The sequence below is a fragment of the Gouania willdenowi genome, chromosome 14, assembly GCF_900634775.1.
Source record: "Gouania willdenowi chromosome 14, fGouWil2.1, whole genome shotgun sequence".
Classification (NCBI taxonomy): Eukaryota; Metazoa; Chordata; class Actinopteri; order Blenniiformes; family Gobiesocidae; genus Gouania; species Gouania willdenowi.
The window spans coordinates 22,779,207-22,797,198 of record NC_041057.1 but is presented as its reverse complement, the minus strand read 5'-3'; the positions used below and the strand labels follow the sequence as shown (position 1 = coordinate 22,797,198).

Sequence of the window (17,992 nt, the reverse complement as noted above, 5' to 3'; positions counted from 1 at the left end):
TCATTTGGACATTTTTGGGATCCATACGATAATCGTCCTGTGAAAGATCGCGATATATTGCCGAATCGGTTTTTTCTTACACCCTTAGAAAATGTGCATATTTTCAATAACAAGTTCACCAAATTGTAAAAGATTCTCAAAATAAACAAACAACACCTGAACATATAAAAAGTACAGCATTCAAAATCCCAGCTGGTGTCATTTTATAATTGTTTTCTTTTTTTAGGAAATTAACTTTTCCATTAAACGCTACAGTTTGTAGACCTGCTCAGACCTTTTATCTGTCGAGGATGGGAACTTTTCCACATTTACTGCAGTATAACAATAACAGATCAAACTTTTGCCTTCATCAGAATAACTTCACTTGATGTGAGAAGCCCTTAGATGTTGTCCTTTGTTCAATTTTGGAAAGTAAATCGAAAAGGAGTTTTTAATCAACTTAACCTTCTGTGAAGTGCATGAAAGTCAACCAGACGTCACATCCAGTTTTCCCAAATGAAGACCTGATTGAAGAGGGAAGGTCTTTTATTAAATGTATGCTGGTAATAATGCTCTTCAAAAAAGAAATCTAGCTATCTGTGAATGTGTGTGTGTGTGTGTCTGTTATATTTCAAACTGCTCAGTGTGTTCCTGTAATAAATGGCCCATACAGAAACCCCTTAGTTGAGCAGGTGCTCTGCTCGTGACTCCCTCACATTGAATGGAGGGTGGGTTTGTGTTGTGCGTGTAGATTGCTACGAATGCCGCGGACTACAAATCAGGACAGCGTCTGTGCTGGAGGGGCTAGTCGGGTGGCCAATGAGATTTGTGGGAGCTGAGCCATCAATATACTCTGATCAAAATAATGTCAAGGCTTCCACACAGAAAAACAGACCCTGCCTCCCGTTTTTATAACTGAATCCTAAAGCAAGACCCACGCTCCTCATCTCTCATTACAGATTCATCCTGCCTGCTTCCCTGCACAACCACAGCGACACATTCATCACCAAGGCAACTGTATGAAAGGTCAGGCCACAAAATTTGGCTCAAACATACTCGGGCGAACCCCGCGCACAACGGACTCAGCGCGGACAGTCCAATCTCCTCAGAGCTTACATACATACATAGTAGTTTCCATTAAAATCCTACATGTCCCATGATTCTTAGCGCTTCTCTGTTGTCCTTGTACTCCTGGGACATGTTTTAATGCTGCGTTCACACCGAATGCGGACGCATCTGCCGCACGAAACATTCCACATGTGTCAAAGGATCAAAAAACGTCCCCATTTGATTCATATGCGCATTTGAAGATAAGCCCCGCCCACCAGCGACACACCCAACTCGGTGAGTTTCACTGCCTGCTGAAGCGAGGCTCTGTGCTCCTTTTTCTCCTCTCATAAACATAAACCACCAGTGAAAAAAGCCAGTGTGATTAACAGCTAATGCTATCCTAGCTCAGTGCCGACTTTCAAAGATGAAAACTACAGAGATAACTTTTACCTGCTACAACCTCCTCCTCGCTGATTCTCCTCCACGCCAAATCCTTCCTAGTCCGGTCCCGGGTATAAAAGCCGTGTCATACAGCTCCAGGTGGTCACACACAGCTTCTACTCCATGGTTGAATGGGTGAACAGACCGGTGTCCGTGTTGATGGCCTGACTTCATCGTCAACAAAGACTCTGATTGGCTTTCGTCATGCGAAACAGTCGCAGGAGTTCAATATTTTCCACTCTTGCGAATGTGCGAATGAGAGAATATGACTAAAAATTGGGAGCGCGCTCACACGGCCAACGCCCCTGACACACGGAATGGACCGCACCACTGCACAGGAAAGATTTTGTCTCTGGGCCGCATCTATCCATTGACTTTGTATGTAATATGGTCGTACAAACACTTTGTGACGCATCCGGTGTGAACGCAGCATAAAGGTGTCGCTACTGTAGTAGCTCGTCTGCCAGTCTCTCTTCGAAGCTCTTGTTCATCTCGCCTGCTCTGCTTCACCAGGAGGGTGAAATACAGGTCGGTGTTGCATTTAATGCGGGTCAATACAATGCCGAGCAGTGCTTTGTGTGACACCAACTACGTGGAGAAGTCCGCACGGTAGTAAAATCTGAGTTTTGCATTTAATTGGCCCCACGGACTCCGCAAGGAGTCTGCGCAGACACCTCTTTGCGGGTGTACGCCCAAGTATGTTTGAGCCTTCAGTTTAAGGCTAATTTAATTTTTTCTGACAGTCTTTCTATGAAAGTGAATTTAGATTTTGAAAATATCAAACTATGCCTCTAAACTGTGCCTCAGTAGCGATACCTTTAAAACCAAGGGTACAAGGGCTACAGAGAAGCTCTAAGAATCATGGGACATGTAGGATTTTAATGAAAACTATTACACAGCGGTGCGCCCAAGTACGTAAGCTCTGAGGAAAGCGGACAGTCCGCGCTGAGTCCGTTGTGCGCAGGGTCTGCCCGAGTATGTTCGAGCCTTAAGTCTATGCTATAAATAGAAATCCCTAAGCAACTTGTATAATAAAAGGAAGAAAAGGAAGGAAAATGTCTTCTATCTGGTTTATAAAGCAAAGCAGGTCACCCTCACACTTAACAATTCAAACCCAACTATGAAAGGATAAATCTATTGTTTAGTGGATTAAATAAAGATAGTGTTAAAGCACCATGAGATTAGTCAGGTAATAATAAATCCCTATAGAGAAGTTTATTCATCACCAAAGAAAGAAAAATCATTTAAACATAAATAAAGTGGGCCAGAACCTTCTGTTGAGTTTGTGAAAATAAAAATTAAAAAAACATGTGCAACATCTGCACCTCGTCACCACTAGTGGTGCCATAGAAAGGTGTTACTATAATTTGTACAATTCAAATATAAAAAAGAGACGGAACAACAGAACAAGGCTACTGATGCTTTCACTGAGCTGGACTACTGCCACAGAAAGACTGTGTGCACACTGCACAGGTGTAAAGCCAAACATATTGTCAAGTGGTTTACAATCATTATTATTACAAATCAGCTAGAAGTGAAAACTCAACCTAGAATCCAATCCTGTCAAGCACATGTTTATGAGGTCAGCCGAGCAGCACACACAAAGCAAATACTCTGAATTATTATTTACACACCATTGTCCTAAAATAAAGGGAATATGAGAGGATTGCATTTCCTCTGCCTCACGTTTTTCAGGATGGGCCTGGACATGCCCTCCCTAGTATAAGGAAAGAATGAGCAGCCCAGAGGAGAAGAGAACTGAAGTTTGTTCTACTCAGACAGCATTCACTGAGTGACGTAACACCAAACTGGTTCTGCAGGTTTTCAAGCACATATTGTCAGACTCAGTACTACTTTTACGCTACATTCACGTTAGCATTTATATAACAAACAACGCCATGAGAATTGGTGGCCTATGTAGGGTTAGGTAGTATGCAATTTATTACATTACAGCAACAATACATACATATGGAAATCCAACTGAGCATATATTAGATATCTTTGATATCAAAGCTCAGTTTGACTGCACTAGTTTACTAGTAGAACACTGCAACATGTACTAGTGAGGTCTTTGACTGCACTAGTTTACTAGTAGAACACTGCAACATGTACTAGTGAGGTCTTTGACTGCACTAGTTTACTAGTAGAACACTGAAATATGTACTAGTGAGGTCTTTGACTGCACTAGTTTACTAGTAGAACACTGAAACATGTACTAGTGAGGTCTTTGACTGCACTAGTTTACTAGTAGAACACTGAAATATGTACTAGTGAGGTCTTTGACTGCACTAGTTTACTAGTAGAACACTGCAACATGTACTAGTGAGGTCTTTGACTGCACTAGTTTACTAGTAGAACACTGAAACATGTACTAGTGAGGTCTTTGACTGCACTAGTTTACTAGTAGAACACTGAAATATGTACTAGTGAGGTCTTTGACTGCACTAGTTTACTAGTAGAACACTGAAATATGTACTAGTGAGGTCTTTGACTGCACTAGTTTACTAGTAGAACACTGAAATATGTACTAGTGAGGTCTTTCACTGCACTAGTTTACTAGTAGAACACTGAAACATGTACTAGTGAGGTCTTTGACTGCACTAGTTTACTAGTAGAACACTGAAACATGTACTAGTGAGGTCTTTGACTGCACTAGTTTACTAGTAGAACACTGAAAATATGTACTAGTGAGGTCTTTGACTGCACTAGTTTACTAGTAGAACACTGAAATATGTACTAGTGAGGTCTTTGACTGCACTAGTTTACTAGTAGAACACTGAAATATGTACTAGTGAGGTCTTTGACTGCACTAGTTTACTAGTAGAACACTGAAACATGTACTAGTGAGGTATTTGACTGCACTAGTTTACTAGTAGAACACTGAAATATGTACTAGTGAGGTCTTTGACTGCACTAGTTTACTAGTAGAACACTGAAATATGTACTAGTGAGGTCTTTGACTGCACTAGTTTACTAGTAGAACACTGAAATATGTACTAGTGAGGTCTTTGACTGCACTAGTTTACTAGTAGAACACTGAAACATGTACTAGTGAGGTCTTTGACTGCACTAGTTTACTAGTAGAACACTGAAACATGTACTTGTGAGGTATTTGACTGCACTAGTTTACTAGTAGAACACAGAAATATGTACTAGTGAGGTCTTTGACTGCACTAGTTTACTAGTAGAACACTGAAATATGTACTAGTGAGGTCTTTGACTGCACTAGTTTACTAGTAGAACACTGAAATATGTACTAGTGAGGTCTTTGACTGCACTAGTTTACTAGTAGAACACTGAAATATGTACTAGTGAGGTCTTTGACTGCACTAGTTTACTAGTAGAACACTGAAATATGTACTAGTGAGGTCTTTGACTGCACTAGTTTACTAGTAGAACACTGCAACATGTACTAGTGAGGTATTTGACTGCACTAGTTTACTAGTAGAACACTGAAATATGTACTAGTGAGGTCTTTGACTGCACTAGTTTACTAGTAGAACACTGAAATATGTACTAGTGAGGTCTTTGACTGCACTAGTTTACTAGTAGAACACTGAAATATGTACTAGTGAGGTATTTGACTGCACTAGTTTACTAGTAGAACACTGAAACATGTACTAGTGAGGTCTTTGACTGCACTAGTTTACTAGTAGAACACTGAAATATGTACTAGTGAGGTATTTGACTGCACTAGTTTACTAGTAGAACACAGAAATATGTACTAGTGAGGTCTTTGACTGCACTAGTTTACTAGTAGAACACTGAAATATGTACTAGTGAGGTCTTTGACTGCACTAGTTTACTAGTAGAACACTGAAATATGTACTTGTGAGGTATTTGACTGCACTAGTTTACTAGTAGAACACTGAAATATGTACTAGTGAGGTCTTTGACTGCACTAGTTTACTAGTAGAACACTGCAACATGCACTAGTGAGGTCTTTGACTGCACTAGTTTACTAGTAGAACACTGAAACATGTACTTGTGAGGTATTTGACTGCACTAGTTTACTAGTAGAACACTGCAACATGTGTTCTACTAGTAACAGTGTTCTACTAGAAAACTAGTGCAATCAAAGACCTCACTAGTGCAGGAAACTGAGCTTTGATATCAAAGAGATCTAATATATGCTGAATCAGCTTTCCATACATACAAACGACTTCACAATAAGACACAGCTGGAAATGAAAGAATATTTTTTTAGTAGTCATTTAATTCCATTGGCATTAAACAAAACATTTCCATTATTTCGTGTACAGCACGACCGAAAGGGTTTAGGCTGAAGTTATTATTTATGCCTAACCCTGTTTACAGACTTCTACTGGTCAATTATAAAAATGAAAAAGACCAATTAAAAAAAAAATCCACAGGGGAATTGTGCAGCCAGTATCTAAATGACTTTTCTCCTAATTACATGCATCCATAATATACACCTAAAAAATAAAGTTTATGATGCAGATGGAAATAGTTGTGTTTTGACCATTTGTGGAATAACCGACTCCTTATAAGGGTTTCAAGCAGAACTGCAGGATGACATCGATTAGATTCAAGCATGTTGAGCTCTGAGCACATTTGAAATCATTGCTAATAGTTTCTTCTGAAAGTGTGACAAACTAATGGAAATATATTACATCAAGCTTTTTAACCTTCCTATTCTTTATGTAATCAAATGAGAACTTGCTTTGCTACTCGGTTTTCACATCGTTGAGTTTCCAGTTATGTTTCAGAGAAATGCGTTGACGCTACAGTAGGAGGAACAGGAAACAGCTCCTGTCTGCACAGAAAGGCCTACTTTGATTAATCATCAAGTCATTCTGCTTTAATGCAGGCATGCACATTTTAGAATTGTGGGATAGGTGGGTAGAAATTAATAAATTCACATCATCCATCACTAGCTGTTTCCATTACCCTTGGAAATGCGCAAAATCTAAATGGCGCAATAAATACTGGTAATGGAAATGCCTGAATTTTGAAAAAGTTTTGACACTTTCATGAGGAGGTATTTCAGGCGTTTTGATAGTGAAATGTGTCGCAAAAGCACTATGAAAACACTTTTTCCGCAAATACACATCACAGAACATGACATACATGGTCACATGACCACTTCTCTCCGAGTAAACATGACGAGGTGAGTAAACAGAGGAGACCAAAACATTTCTTAGCATTAGACTTTAAAATTAATACTGCCACATTAGAGGTGAAACAACAAAGGAATACAGAGTTTTATAAGGACGTTTGGAGCATCCATCTTCCTGCAGCGAAGTCTCTCGGGATGAGATTTCACGTGAGTTACAAGGCGCCTGACCTAAAAAACCCTCAATGGAAACACGTTCAAAGCACAATTTCACTTTGTCGATATTTAGAAACATTGCTTTTACTTGTCAAAAATCGGTAATGGAAACCCAGCTAGTGAAGATGGCTGAAAATTATATAAAGTGCAACTTTTCTGGAGATGCATGACTCACCAGAACATTTTATAAACACTAGAGCCTGCTTTGTGCTTTGGTTTTTTTAAACCAACAGTGTTCTTGTGAATCAAAGGTGAATCAGAAATCTTGCGATTGGGACAAAGCAATGGCCTCACTCACATGACCTCACACAGCAGCTACACAAAGATGTCTACAGGCCATGGCATGAGCCCTTTGCTGAAGTATCTGATCGGATGATGTGGGTGTGAGAGGATTCAGAGGAGAGGGACTGCTGATGAGTAACCAGGAGGTCAGACAACTGTTACTTCACACTGGTGAACACTGGTGAGGAAGCATCCCAATAACATGGCTACCCTTTTGGTATTCATGAATAATGATTATGTTTTGAATTGTAACACACTGTAGCTCTGGCATCTGATCTGTTACATAGGATTCTACGCTTTGTATTTTGTGTGATCAAAAAGTAGAAAGTGTAGTTTTTCTATGAATGCTTAGGAAACAATGTGGTTGCTTTCACAAACTACAGTGAGTCACTCTGTGACGCACTGGTGAGCATTGCTGCCTCTCAGTGCAGAGATGGTGGGTTCACACCGTGTTGGTGACCCCCTATCTAGTGGGTTTACACTGCCGTACACACTATGTCTGCTGAGATAGGCCCCAGCATCTCCTCTGATCATATAAAAGTGGGTATGGGTGATGAAACAGGAAACAAATAGTGTTTATTTCCTGCTAGGCCTGTAGCCAGAACAAATGATGCTGGGTGATATATTGTCTGACAGATTATTGCAGATAAAACATAATAATGTCAAGACTTTAGTGAACAAATTAACCATCCATCCATCCATTTTCAGACCCACTTATTCTTGTTTGTCAGGGCCGCGGGGGTCTGCCGGTGCCAATCTCCGGCTGAACAAATTAACCACTAATTTAATAATAATTAGAGATTCTACCAGATTGCCCGATCTCGTTAGATCTTGGAGGCTAAGCAGGTGTGGGCCTGGTTTGTAGTTGGATGAGAAACCACTGAAAATTCCAGGTGCATCTGTGGCATCTGTCATTGTGTCCTTGGGCAAGGCACTTCACCCACATTACCTAGTATGAATGTAGTGCGTGAGTGAGTGTTGGTGGTGGTCGAAGGGGCCGATGGCGCACTATGGCAGCCTCGCTTCCGTCAGTCTGCCCTAGGGCAGCTGTGGCCACAATAGTAGCTTACCACCAATAAGTGTGGAGTGAAATAATAATCCCTTGATTCTGTAAAGCGTCCAAGTGTCCAAAAAAGCACTATATAAAATGTATGTATTATTATTATTATTATTATACAAATTCTTTGACAAAACCGAAAATGAGGAAACTAAGGCCGAAAACCAAAACACTGAACGAAATGATTATGCCAATTATGATTAGCATTTATGACTCTGGCTGTGTTCTAACCTCACTAAAATCAAGACATTGCAGTTAATGAAAATAATATTAATGCACAATATAAAACAAAATACAAAATAGCTTGACTGCACTCATGAGGACATTAAATAATAATGTACATGTCTAACTGACTGAGCAATTAAAAGATATAGTCATATATTAGGGATGCACCGAAATGAAAATTAGTGGCCAAAGCCGAATAAAATATAAACGCTTGGCCGAATACCAAATATCGAATGCAGTTGTTAAGTTTTTCACTATTTTTTTTAATAGTGCATAAATAGCCTAGAATAAATTTAGTTTTTTAAAGAAAGTAAATAATTATTGAATATTCTGACATTTTTTAGATTTTCCAGTAGCCTTTGCTTTTTCATCTATATTAGCCCTTCAAATAAAAAAAAACATGCATTCCAAAAAAACCTGAAGTGCATTAAAGGGGAGGTATGATGAAAAAAATCACTTTATAATGGTTTTGATAGTGATATACATCCCTTTAGCCTCATTCAGAGGGCCAAAGTTGAAAATTTTCTGTTTCCTCCCTCCCTTGTTAGTCCACATTTTGTAAAAAGTCAGCTTTAAACGGGCGAGTTGGATTTTGCCCAAGTTGGCAGGTGATGTCACCTAACATGCCTCCTAGAATGTGAGCTCCTCCCTTTCCAACTATCTAACAGCTAAAACAAACACTGCGGTTTAATATAGAATATATATTATACTTTATTGCCATATATGTAAATGCACACCACTACTTTTTCTGCTGTCGATCGTGTTGGGAGTCACACCTTGGAGCCACGGACCCATTATTTACACACATCAGCTGTTAGCACTCTGTGCTAATGCTACAACAGTCTATGCAGCGTGAATGTTTTATTGCGTCACACGCTATTATTTGGCCTTGCTTTTAGCTCACTAAACCGAAGGCCGAATGTGGCTCTGATCAAAGTGGTTCGCTCTGCAAAACGGACTGTGAACTGTGAGCTGTCTGTTCTGGAGGCTCTTTATGATTGCAGACTCTTAAATCGAGCTCTGAGAATCATCAACAACTCTTCTAGTACTGGCCACCCTGGTAAAGCCATGTTCCGACTCCTTCCCTCCAGGAGAAGATATCATTCTTTGAGCTGTAGGACATCACGCCATGTTAACAGCTTCTTCCCACAAGCTGTTATTAGGCTGAACAAAACACTATGAAGGCTGTTCTTGGACTTTGTTTTATTGTTTTATTGTTGCATTGTTTTATGTAGGCTACATGTGTGTTTTTATCACCTCATTTCATAGTGTCAAATGTTTCCCTACTTTTACTGTTAATATAATATTTATATTATAGTGTTTTGTTGTTGTTGTCCCTTGTGTATTTTTGCAGAAATACTCCAATGTAGGGATGTAATGATTCACTCAACTCCCGATACGATTCGATTCACGATACTGGGTTCACGATACGATTCGCTCACGATTTATTCTACAAAATGGGACTGTAGTCAAATGATGACTGAAAAATATTTCTTTATTTTTTGGGGGAAAATACTGTATTATTTTCCTTTTATTTTTCATTGTCAAAGGAATCCCTTGATAAACTATTCAAAACAATGCAATTTAACTAAAAATAAATCTTGAATGAAATAAATAAAGGAATAATACAAATGAAGAAGAAACCTATTAATTTAAATTCTGGTTCTATAGTAAACAATGCACAACTGCATAATAGTTATTTTTCTTTGGAAAAGTGCAACTGAAAATGTATTTTGTGCCTTAACAATTGTACTTAAAAAAAAAAAGTAATTGCACTGATTTACGTCAGATATTTGTTTGAACCAGCAGAGGGCGCTGGTAACCCAGTGGTCGGTTGGCATGCAGAAATTCTTGCAGTGAAGAAGAGATGCTATGCTAGCAGACAGAGCTAATAGAAAAACGTGACTTTTACAGATATTCACGTAATATTACAGATATTCTTCAGTGCTAAAGGGGCAAGAAATCATTTATGAACATGTTTAAGAGTAGATGGCGGCCAGAAACAAAGTAGTAGCAGATTCCGCCCGATGTGTACACTGCTGGACAAGAGAAGGGATAAATATATATCTGCTCTTTAAAAAAAGTACTGCGATTCAATTTTCAAAGTATCGATCTCAATCGTGATACCTATGAATCGATTTTTAACTGCCTTACGATTAATCGTTACATCCCAACCCCAATGTGGTTCTTTTTACTGCAAATGGCAAAAAAATTTAACTTGAACTTGTACAGAAGCGATGAAGTGCAGAGGTTCTGAAAAGATCTCGGTGAACCACACAACAGGCCAGGGTGCTTGACGCAGAAACAACAATCCAACAGTTAACTTTTAATTGTTTTCACTCTGTGCACCTTCTCAACTTCTACTTAGAAGACACTTTAGTGCTCAGATAGTGCAAGATAACAATATTACAATTTAATTTATCCAAAGCGATGTACAACACCAGCAGTCGGGGTTACAGGACTTGCTCAACAACCCACAGTTATGGCCAAGATTGGATTCTAAACGGGGACCCTCCAATTACCGTACAAGCCCACTTCCTTAACCGTTACACCACCACCGCCACCATATGTTAATCCAAATTGCACATTTCATTATGACTTTTCAAAAGAGGGGGGATGTCCATGAATTTTGGACCTACTGTAACTGTATTAATGGGGATAACGGCCAATATCTGACCACTAAGATAATTGGCACTCGGTGGTGGTTTGCCCTCTCCGAGTGCTCGTTTCACTCAGGCTATGTTCACACTACTGGTCAATTCAGATTTGTTTTTTGATATTTTCAGACATGGGCAAAAGTACAAGTCCAATTTTTTCAAATGTGACCCAGGCCACTTTCATATGTGGATATAAATCTGATACATATCTGATATTTTGCAATGAGACTACAGTCTGAAAGGCTAGGTCGCATTCTATTCGACCTTTACGTCATCAAAACGCGATAGCGTCATAATTCTGTGTCCCAGACTGAGCAGCAGGGGAGGGAGAGTGAGTTCTTCAAATTAATTAATATTTATTATATTATACATATCAGTACCACACACACGCCGAGACGCCTCCATATTTACTTTGGTAAACACAGTGTGTGCCTGCGTGCGCACGGTGTACCTCAGGACCTCTGTTGCACATTGCGGGTCACTTCAGGGTCGCATTCCATTCATACTCCAAACTGACAGGAGACACATTTAATGTGTAAATTTGAATGAGCACACACAGAATTAAGCATTAAGACCTGCAGTGTGAATGAACGTGGCCTAAGTCATACCGACATTAAGATGTAATTTGTTATATAGGTATATTGAGACTGGCAAAATTATTATTCATTTTATTGATTGCGAGATTAATAGATTTATTGATTATCGTCTCAGGTCTCTTTCCTCCATTAGTTTAGTATAATCAAAAGAAAAGACAAAAGTTAGCCTCTGTTTAATTACAAGTAAAGAGAAGCAGAAAGGCCCATAAACATTAAATATTTCCATCCAGTATGATAGGAACTAGGGGTGTCCCCATCCGATATCGGTCCAATATTAGCCTGAAAACGAATATCAGATGCAAATTTTTGAAATTCTCCGACCCCCCAAAATCATTTTTTATTTTATTTTATTTAATTGTAGAATACTGTAGATCTTACGTTAAAGGTTAAAATGTATGTAACTATATGGTTAATAATAAATGGGTCAGTTTTTCTCATACCTACTGTTGCTGACTATTGTTCTGTTTGAGTAACATCACTTGATCAAGACTTTTCTAACATTCCACACTACAAAATAATTATTATTTTTTTATGATGTTTTATATTTCTTGTGTGTGATCATTTCAGGCATTACCAGTCAGAAGATCACACACACACCACAATCTGTTATGACTGTCTAAGGTTAAAACACCTTTAGTGTTCCCATTATTATATCAATGTCATCTACAGAGCCATTAAAGTAAGTCAACCATACAACCAACAGCAAATGAAATGAGTGACAAGTTTTGTCTGCAAATAAATTATTTTTGTGTATTGAGTCATTCCCTCATGACATGGAAACAGTTTTTAAGGAAGTCTAGTCTAGTCAAAGGTCAGCACTTATTTTTCCACTTTTAAGCTTACTGTTCCGTTTGCTACTTAAACTTGAAGACACTAGTCTGTATATGTTTAATAGAAGTTTGCATCACAACTTGACAGCCAATTTTTCTGGAATTTCTGTTGAAGTTCACACATGACGCGACTGTGTTTGAGATCATTTTTCCTATCTGTAACATTAGTTTGTCATTTGACAACATCCTACAGTATATTTGTGTTTGGCAGCAAAGCATTGGTTCATTAAACATTAACTACTTCCAGTCATGCCTTGTAATGGTAGTAATGCCTCCGTGCATGAATGCTTTTATATACTAAGCAGATTATTTACCCCGACTGCTGGAAAGTGTTGTAGACTTATAAGCAACAATTAAAATCAGAACATGCTTTAATGATCCCAGGGGGAAATTACTTTGTCACAAAGGTTCAAAAGAAAATTACTACATAGTGAAAATAAGTAACTAACAAAATAAACATACATAATGAAAGTAAAAAAGGTAAATCAGTTTATTAAATAAGGATAAAAAAGAAGCATGCATGTAAATACAATACAAACATGATACAAATATATAGAAGTATAGTGAGCCATCTATAAACTATACCAGGGATGGGAGACTATCACAGCAAGGGCCACAAAAATATGATTGTCCAATCAGGGCATTAAAGGTGCAGTTCGCAACTCTCAGATCTCTCTCCCCCTCCCTCCCCGCTGCTCTCTTGCCCTGCCTACAAACTTTCCAAAGTCCCTCCCTCAGAGGAGCTAACAAGCTAACGTTAGTCCGACAGCAACATCACAGTAATATAACATGCTCTGTTAAAAGCATATTACTGTAGCGCTTCTCTCTCTCTATGTGCCACACCTCAGCAGCAGCAGCAGCAACAACAGTCACTTACAGCAGCCAAAACGGAGGCTGCTGCGCGCACATGAACAACACATGCACTACAGAGTTCTAGTGTAACAATTACAAATCAAACATAATGTAAATCACGCAGCAATAATTACCTTTCAAACAGAAAAGTCACCAATTCCATTTTCTAGTCCTCTAGATCATACACTGGAAAAAAGACGGCGCTACAGCCCCGGGAAAGGGGCGGAGCCTGTGAGCAACAGCTGTCAGACAGTCCATCAAACACAATCCTGGCTCTAATTTGTTCTTTTTGCTCGGTCACGGTGCATTCTGGCAATCTGCCAAAGGCTGCAGGGCCAGCAGGGGGGCTCAATGAGCTTGTTTTATTCACACAAACTACTAGTTTCATGTAAAACTGTCTTTACATAGTGACAGCTTTAGCAAATATAACAAAAAGTCACTTTTATAAGAGTTGCAGTCTGCATCTTTAACACGGGGGGAAAGGGTTTTGTCTTTTGTGTGTCTTTGTCTGTGGTTTTGATGTTTTCTCAGTTTTTAGTCATTTTATGTGTTTTAGGGATTCATAATGTGTGTTTCTTTTTATTTTTTGTGTTCGTATTTTAATTTTGTGTATTTTCCTGTCATTTTGTGCATTTTTGTGGTCACTTTCTGTATTTTTGTTGTCATTTTCTGTATTTTCCTGTCATTTTGTGCATTTTTGTGGTCACTTTCTGTATTTTTGTTGTCATTTTCTGTATTTTCCTGTCATTTTGTGTAAGTTTGTTAAAAGCTTGTCGCTGTGTCTTTAAGGCTGTTCTGTAACGTGTTGTTGTTTTGTGTTTTTCTGCAGTCATTTTGTTTGTTTAAGTAGTTCTTGTGTCTGTCTTGGTTGTTACTTTATGTTTTATGAGTGTTTTTTGGCAATTTTTTTGGATACTTTGCGCATTTTGCTGCAAATTTGCATCTTTCTGAGTTATTTTATGTATTATGTTGGGCTTCATAATCATTACAATTTTGGAGGATTTGGTTTAGCGGCCGGGAAAAAAATTGACTGAGGCTCCCGGGCCGCGATCTGAACTACACTATACAATCCAAAAGCTGTTGGGTTAAAGTGAGAAGTATCACCAACTGTAATCTACAGTTCCAGCTGTTATTAGCTCTGCAAAAAGGAGACACAAAATACCTCGAAACACAAGGCTCAGTAAGGCATAAAAACATCTACTCTTGTATGAGATTACAGGTTAAATGTTCTCTTCTGATAGCACGAACATCTGGAACATCAATAGTAAACAGAAGCCCTTCAATAACTTTCCTATTATGAATCTTTATTTTAGCTCAATGTTGAAGTGAGCTTCTCTGATAAGTGACGGTTAACTGAATACAATATATAGACGCTTACTAACCAACTGCATTTGACCGCAGAACTGAGAACTTTCCCCAGATTGGTCTGTGTACCGATCAGTGGAACCTTTGTGGTAAATCGTCTGGGGCTTGGAGTGGGGCGGGGTTTAGATCAGCTGCCAGTCCGACTCAAACCTGACTGTTATCACCGTTTCATTCATTCCTTGTCTTTAGTACACAGAATTTTGCATGATTAAAGTATTCACCATGGAGAAGGTAGGACAACTGAGAAAAGCACTACATTTAATTTGAAGCCTTGAATTGGAGGTGACAGCACTGAAGCAGGTGCACTTCCCTCTCTACTTTATACAAAACTGCATAAACACTATTTCTTTTAAGTGGATTCACTAAATAAGTGTGTGTGAGGTATAATGAACCTCTACTTTCTTTCTGACACACTCCTCGCTACCAGAGCTTTCTTTGCTTTTCCATGCACAGATGAGGTTTTAAGGTTTCCATTAACACAAACCACTATGCCAAAGCACTGATGGAGAGTTTCAGCCCAGACACAGCGCTAACCAGCTGCCAGACATGCACGCGATACAGCGTTACACTGGACCCAGCTCTGATAGTCAGCATTGCTATCATTGCCACAGACATGATGAGTAAGAAATGGGTGATAAATAATATTGTTATGTAGCAATTGATATATGTTTAAAAAATAAATAAATAATAAACCAAACTAAGGAAAAGATTCAAACTCTAGATTCCAAATTCAGAGCAGTTTATAGCTGAGATTATACAGAATATCACAGCAGGGCAACCAAAATTTAGTCACAATAACAATAAACACCAAATCACCTGAATATATGGGCGATACCGGTAATTAAAAAAATTGCAGGTTTCTTTCTCAAATTTCAAAATTGATTATTTAAAAAGTAAAGTTTAAAAAGAATTTTTTTTTTTATAAATATATAAAATCTACTTTACAGTGTATATTAAATGTGCTTCTGCCATCAGAGCTGTGAAGAGACTTTAAAAGGTTTATAATGCTTTTCAGCTGCAAGCCACTGAAAATGGGTTTGCAACCCAATTTTGGACCCCAACCCACAATTGAAAACTTGTAGTAATGAAAATATACAATATAGTAGGTAATTAAGTAGCTTTCTTTTGTAAGGTTTGAAAACTCAGATATTTAGGTTGACATCTTTTATCAAAAAATTATGTTATTTGCTCACAATAGTGAGGATGTTACACATACACAGACAGACAGACAGACAGACAGACAGACAGACAGACAGACAGACAGACAGACAGACAGACAGACAGACAGACAGATAGATAGATAGATAGATAGATAGATAGATAGATAGATAGATAGATAGATAGATAGATAGATAGATAGATAGATAGATAGACAGACAGACAGACAGACAGACAGACAGACAGACAGACAGACAGACAGACAGACAGACAGACAGACAGATAGATAGATAGCAGCAACTTAAAGGTAGGAAATGTTGAGGTTTCAACATCAAACACTTTATTTCTCCTAATCTTTTTTTTCTTCTTTTTTAAATCAAATTTGATAGAAAATCCACCTCTCGTTTTTTTTTTTTTTTTTAAATATATTTCATATATAAAACTATACTGACCATAAACCAGATCTGCAACATTTCTCTCAATGCTTCAGTGAAAATATACATTTAATGGTGGTTAATTATACTAAAACTTTATCAGCAGTATCTAACTTTACTAAGAACTAACTACATCTGTATTTATCTTTGTAAGTTTGGATCCTGGAAAGTAAATCAGATTTTAGATGGAGCTCATGGTGACTAGAGATGCTGAGGGTACCTCACATGGTCCTTGTGGGCAACCTGGGGCCCGCGGGCACCGTGTTGGTGACCCCCGCTTTAAACGGATGTGTTGAGAGGACTAAATGCGGGATGATGGACATGTCTACATGTGAACATGACAGGACAGGACAGGACAGGAGCCTACCTGCTGAGGACGAGTCGTCATGGTCGGAGCTCAGGTAGCCATCACTCCTTCGTTCCGGGGTGCTGCACCCTGAGCCCCGGGAGGCTCTGCTGTGAAAGTGCAGGAATGACGGGGAGACTCTACCGTCGTCCCCGGAGTCAAAGTCCCGACTGTGACGGAAAAGCAGCCTGTTCGATGTCCTCTGGCTGTCCCTGCCGACGGCCTTCGGAACCAGTAAGTTATTCTGGACGAAGTTCTCGTTCAGCTCCACGTCCTCGTATTCCCGGTCGCTGTTCTCTGCGTTGTCGTTGGCCCGGGCAGCGAAGCTGGGCTTCCGCGGAGGAACTGGGATGGGGACCGGGATGGGTTTACCTGTCCTGGCCCTCAGCTTACTGCTTCTCTCCCGCCCACTGGAGCCGAGCACCCCCGCGGTGTAGTGGACCTTAGCAGCTCCAGACTCGGACACTTTGGGTTCCACATTCCCCGGTGTAGAGAAGTCAACCGTGGAGTAGTTTTCCTCACTCCCTCCCGGGTCCGACTTCCTCTGCCGCGCCATGGTGGTCTGTAGGTAGATCACCTTAAACTTCTCCTCATCTAGAGCCTTCTGGAGCCTCTTCAGGTTGGCCTTGCATGTCTCCAGCTCTGCCTCGATGTCCTCCACGGAGGTCAGATTCATGTGAGGCACCTCACCGTCCGGGAACTCATTTCTCCAGTGTTTCGCAAAGTCCTCCTGCTCCCACATCCTGGGCTCAGTGAACGGTGCTGCACACACTCAGTCCCAGTCCTCTCCTCTACAAAGTCCGTCCCTCCGTCAGTGACTGACCATCATCTGCCTCACACACAGCTGACAGCCGTTCTGTACTAAGCACTGTGTGCGTGTGTGTATGTGTGAAAAGAAGTTTGCACTGCGCTGAAAACTTTACACACTTCCTGCACACAGACGTGCTGCCTTCGAGTGTCACTCGGACAAATGTGTAGTGTCGCGTGATCTCGAGCGAGACATACTTAAACAAATATCATTATGAATTAGAGCTGCACAATTAATCGAATTTTAATCGTGATCACGATTTTGGGTGCCATAATTAAATAAACCTGATCGTCTGCAATATTTACATTTATAATATAATATGGGCTTTGTACACTACTACTACTGTAATAGTGTATTCATTCAGTTAGTCTTTGGTACATTTTAAATTCTTGGGTTAATTTAAAAAAAATAAAAAAATTACAAGCGTCATTTTACACTGTAAAATGTACAAAGTAGTGCAATAAAAACATTTTTCTTTTTCTTTCTTTTTTTTTTATCAAATATGATAAATAATTGTGATTGTAATCGTGATTACAATATTGTTCAAAATCTTTATCATTTTGGCTATAATTGTGTAGCCTTATTATGAATTTAATTTGTCAAAATTAAGTCACCAGCAG

At 39.2% G+C, this 17,992-nt stretch overlaps 1 protein-coding gene across 1 annotated transcript in view; it reads right to left on the bottom strand.

The window, feature by feature from the left end:
• The window catches only part of abr (ABR activator of RhoGEF and GTPase), a 174,114-nt gene extending 156,808 nt beyond the window's left edge, over window positions 1-17,306 (bottom strand). The window contains exon 1 of the mRNA XM_028466145.1: window positions 16,586-17,306. Coding sequence (XP_028321946.1) covers window positions 16,586-17,306 — 721 coding nt within the window. The remainder of the gene's footprint in view (window positions 1-16,585) is intronic.
• Between the last annotated feature and the right edge of the window lie 686 nt (window positions 17,307-17,992).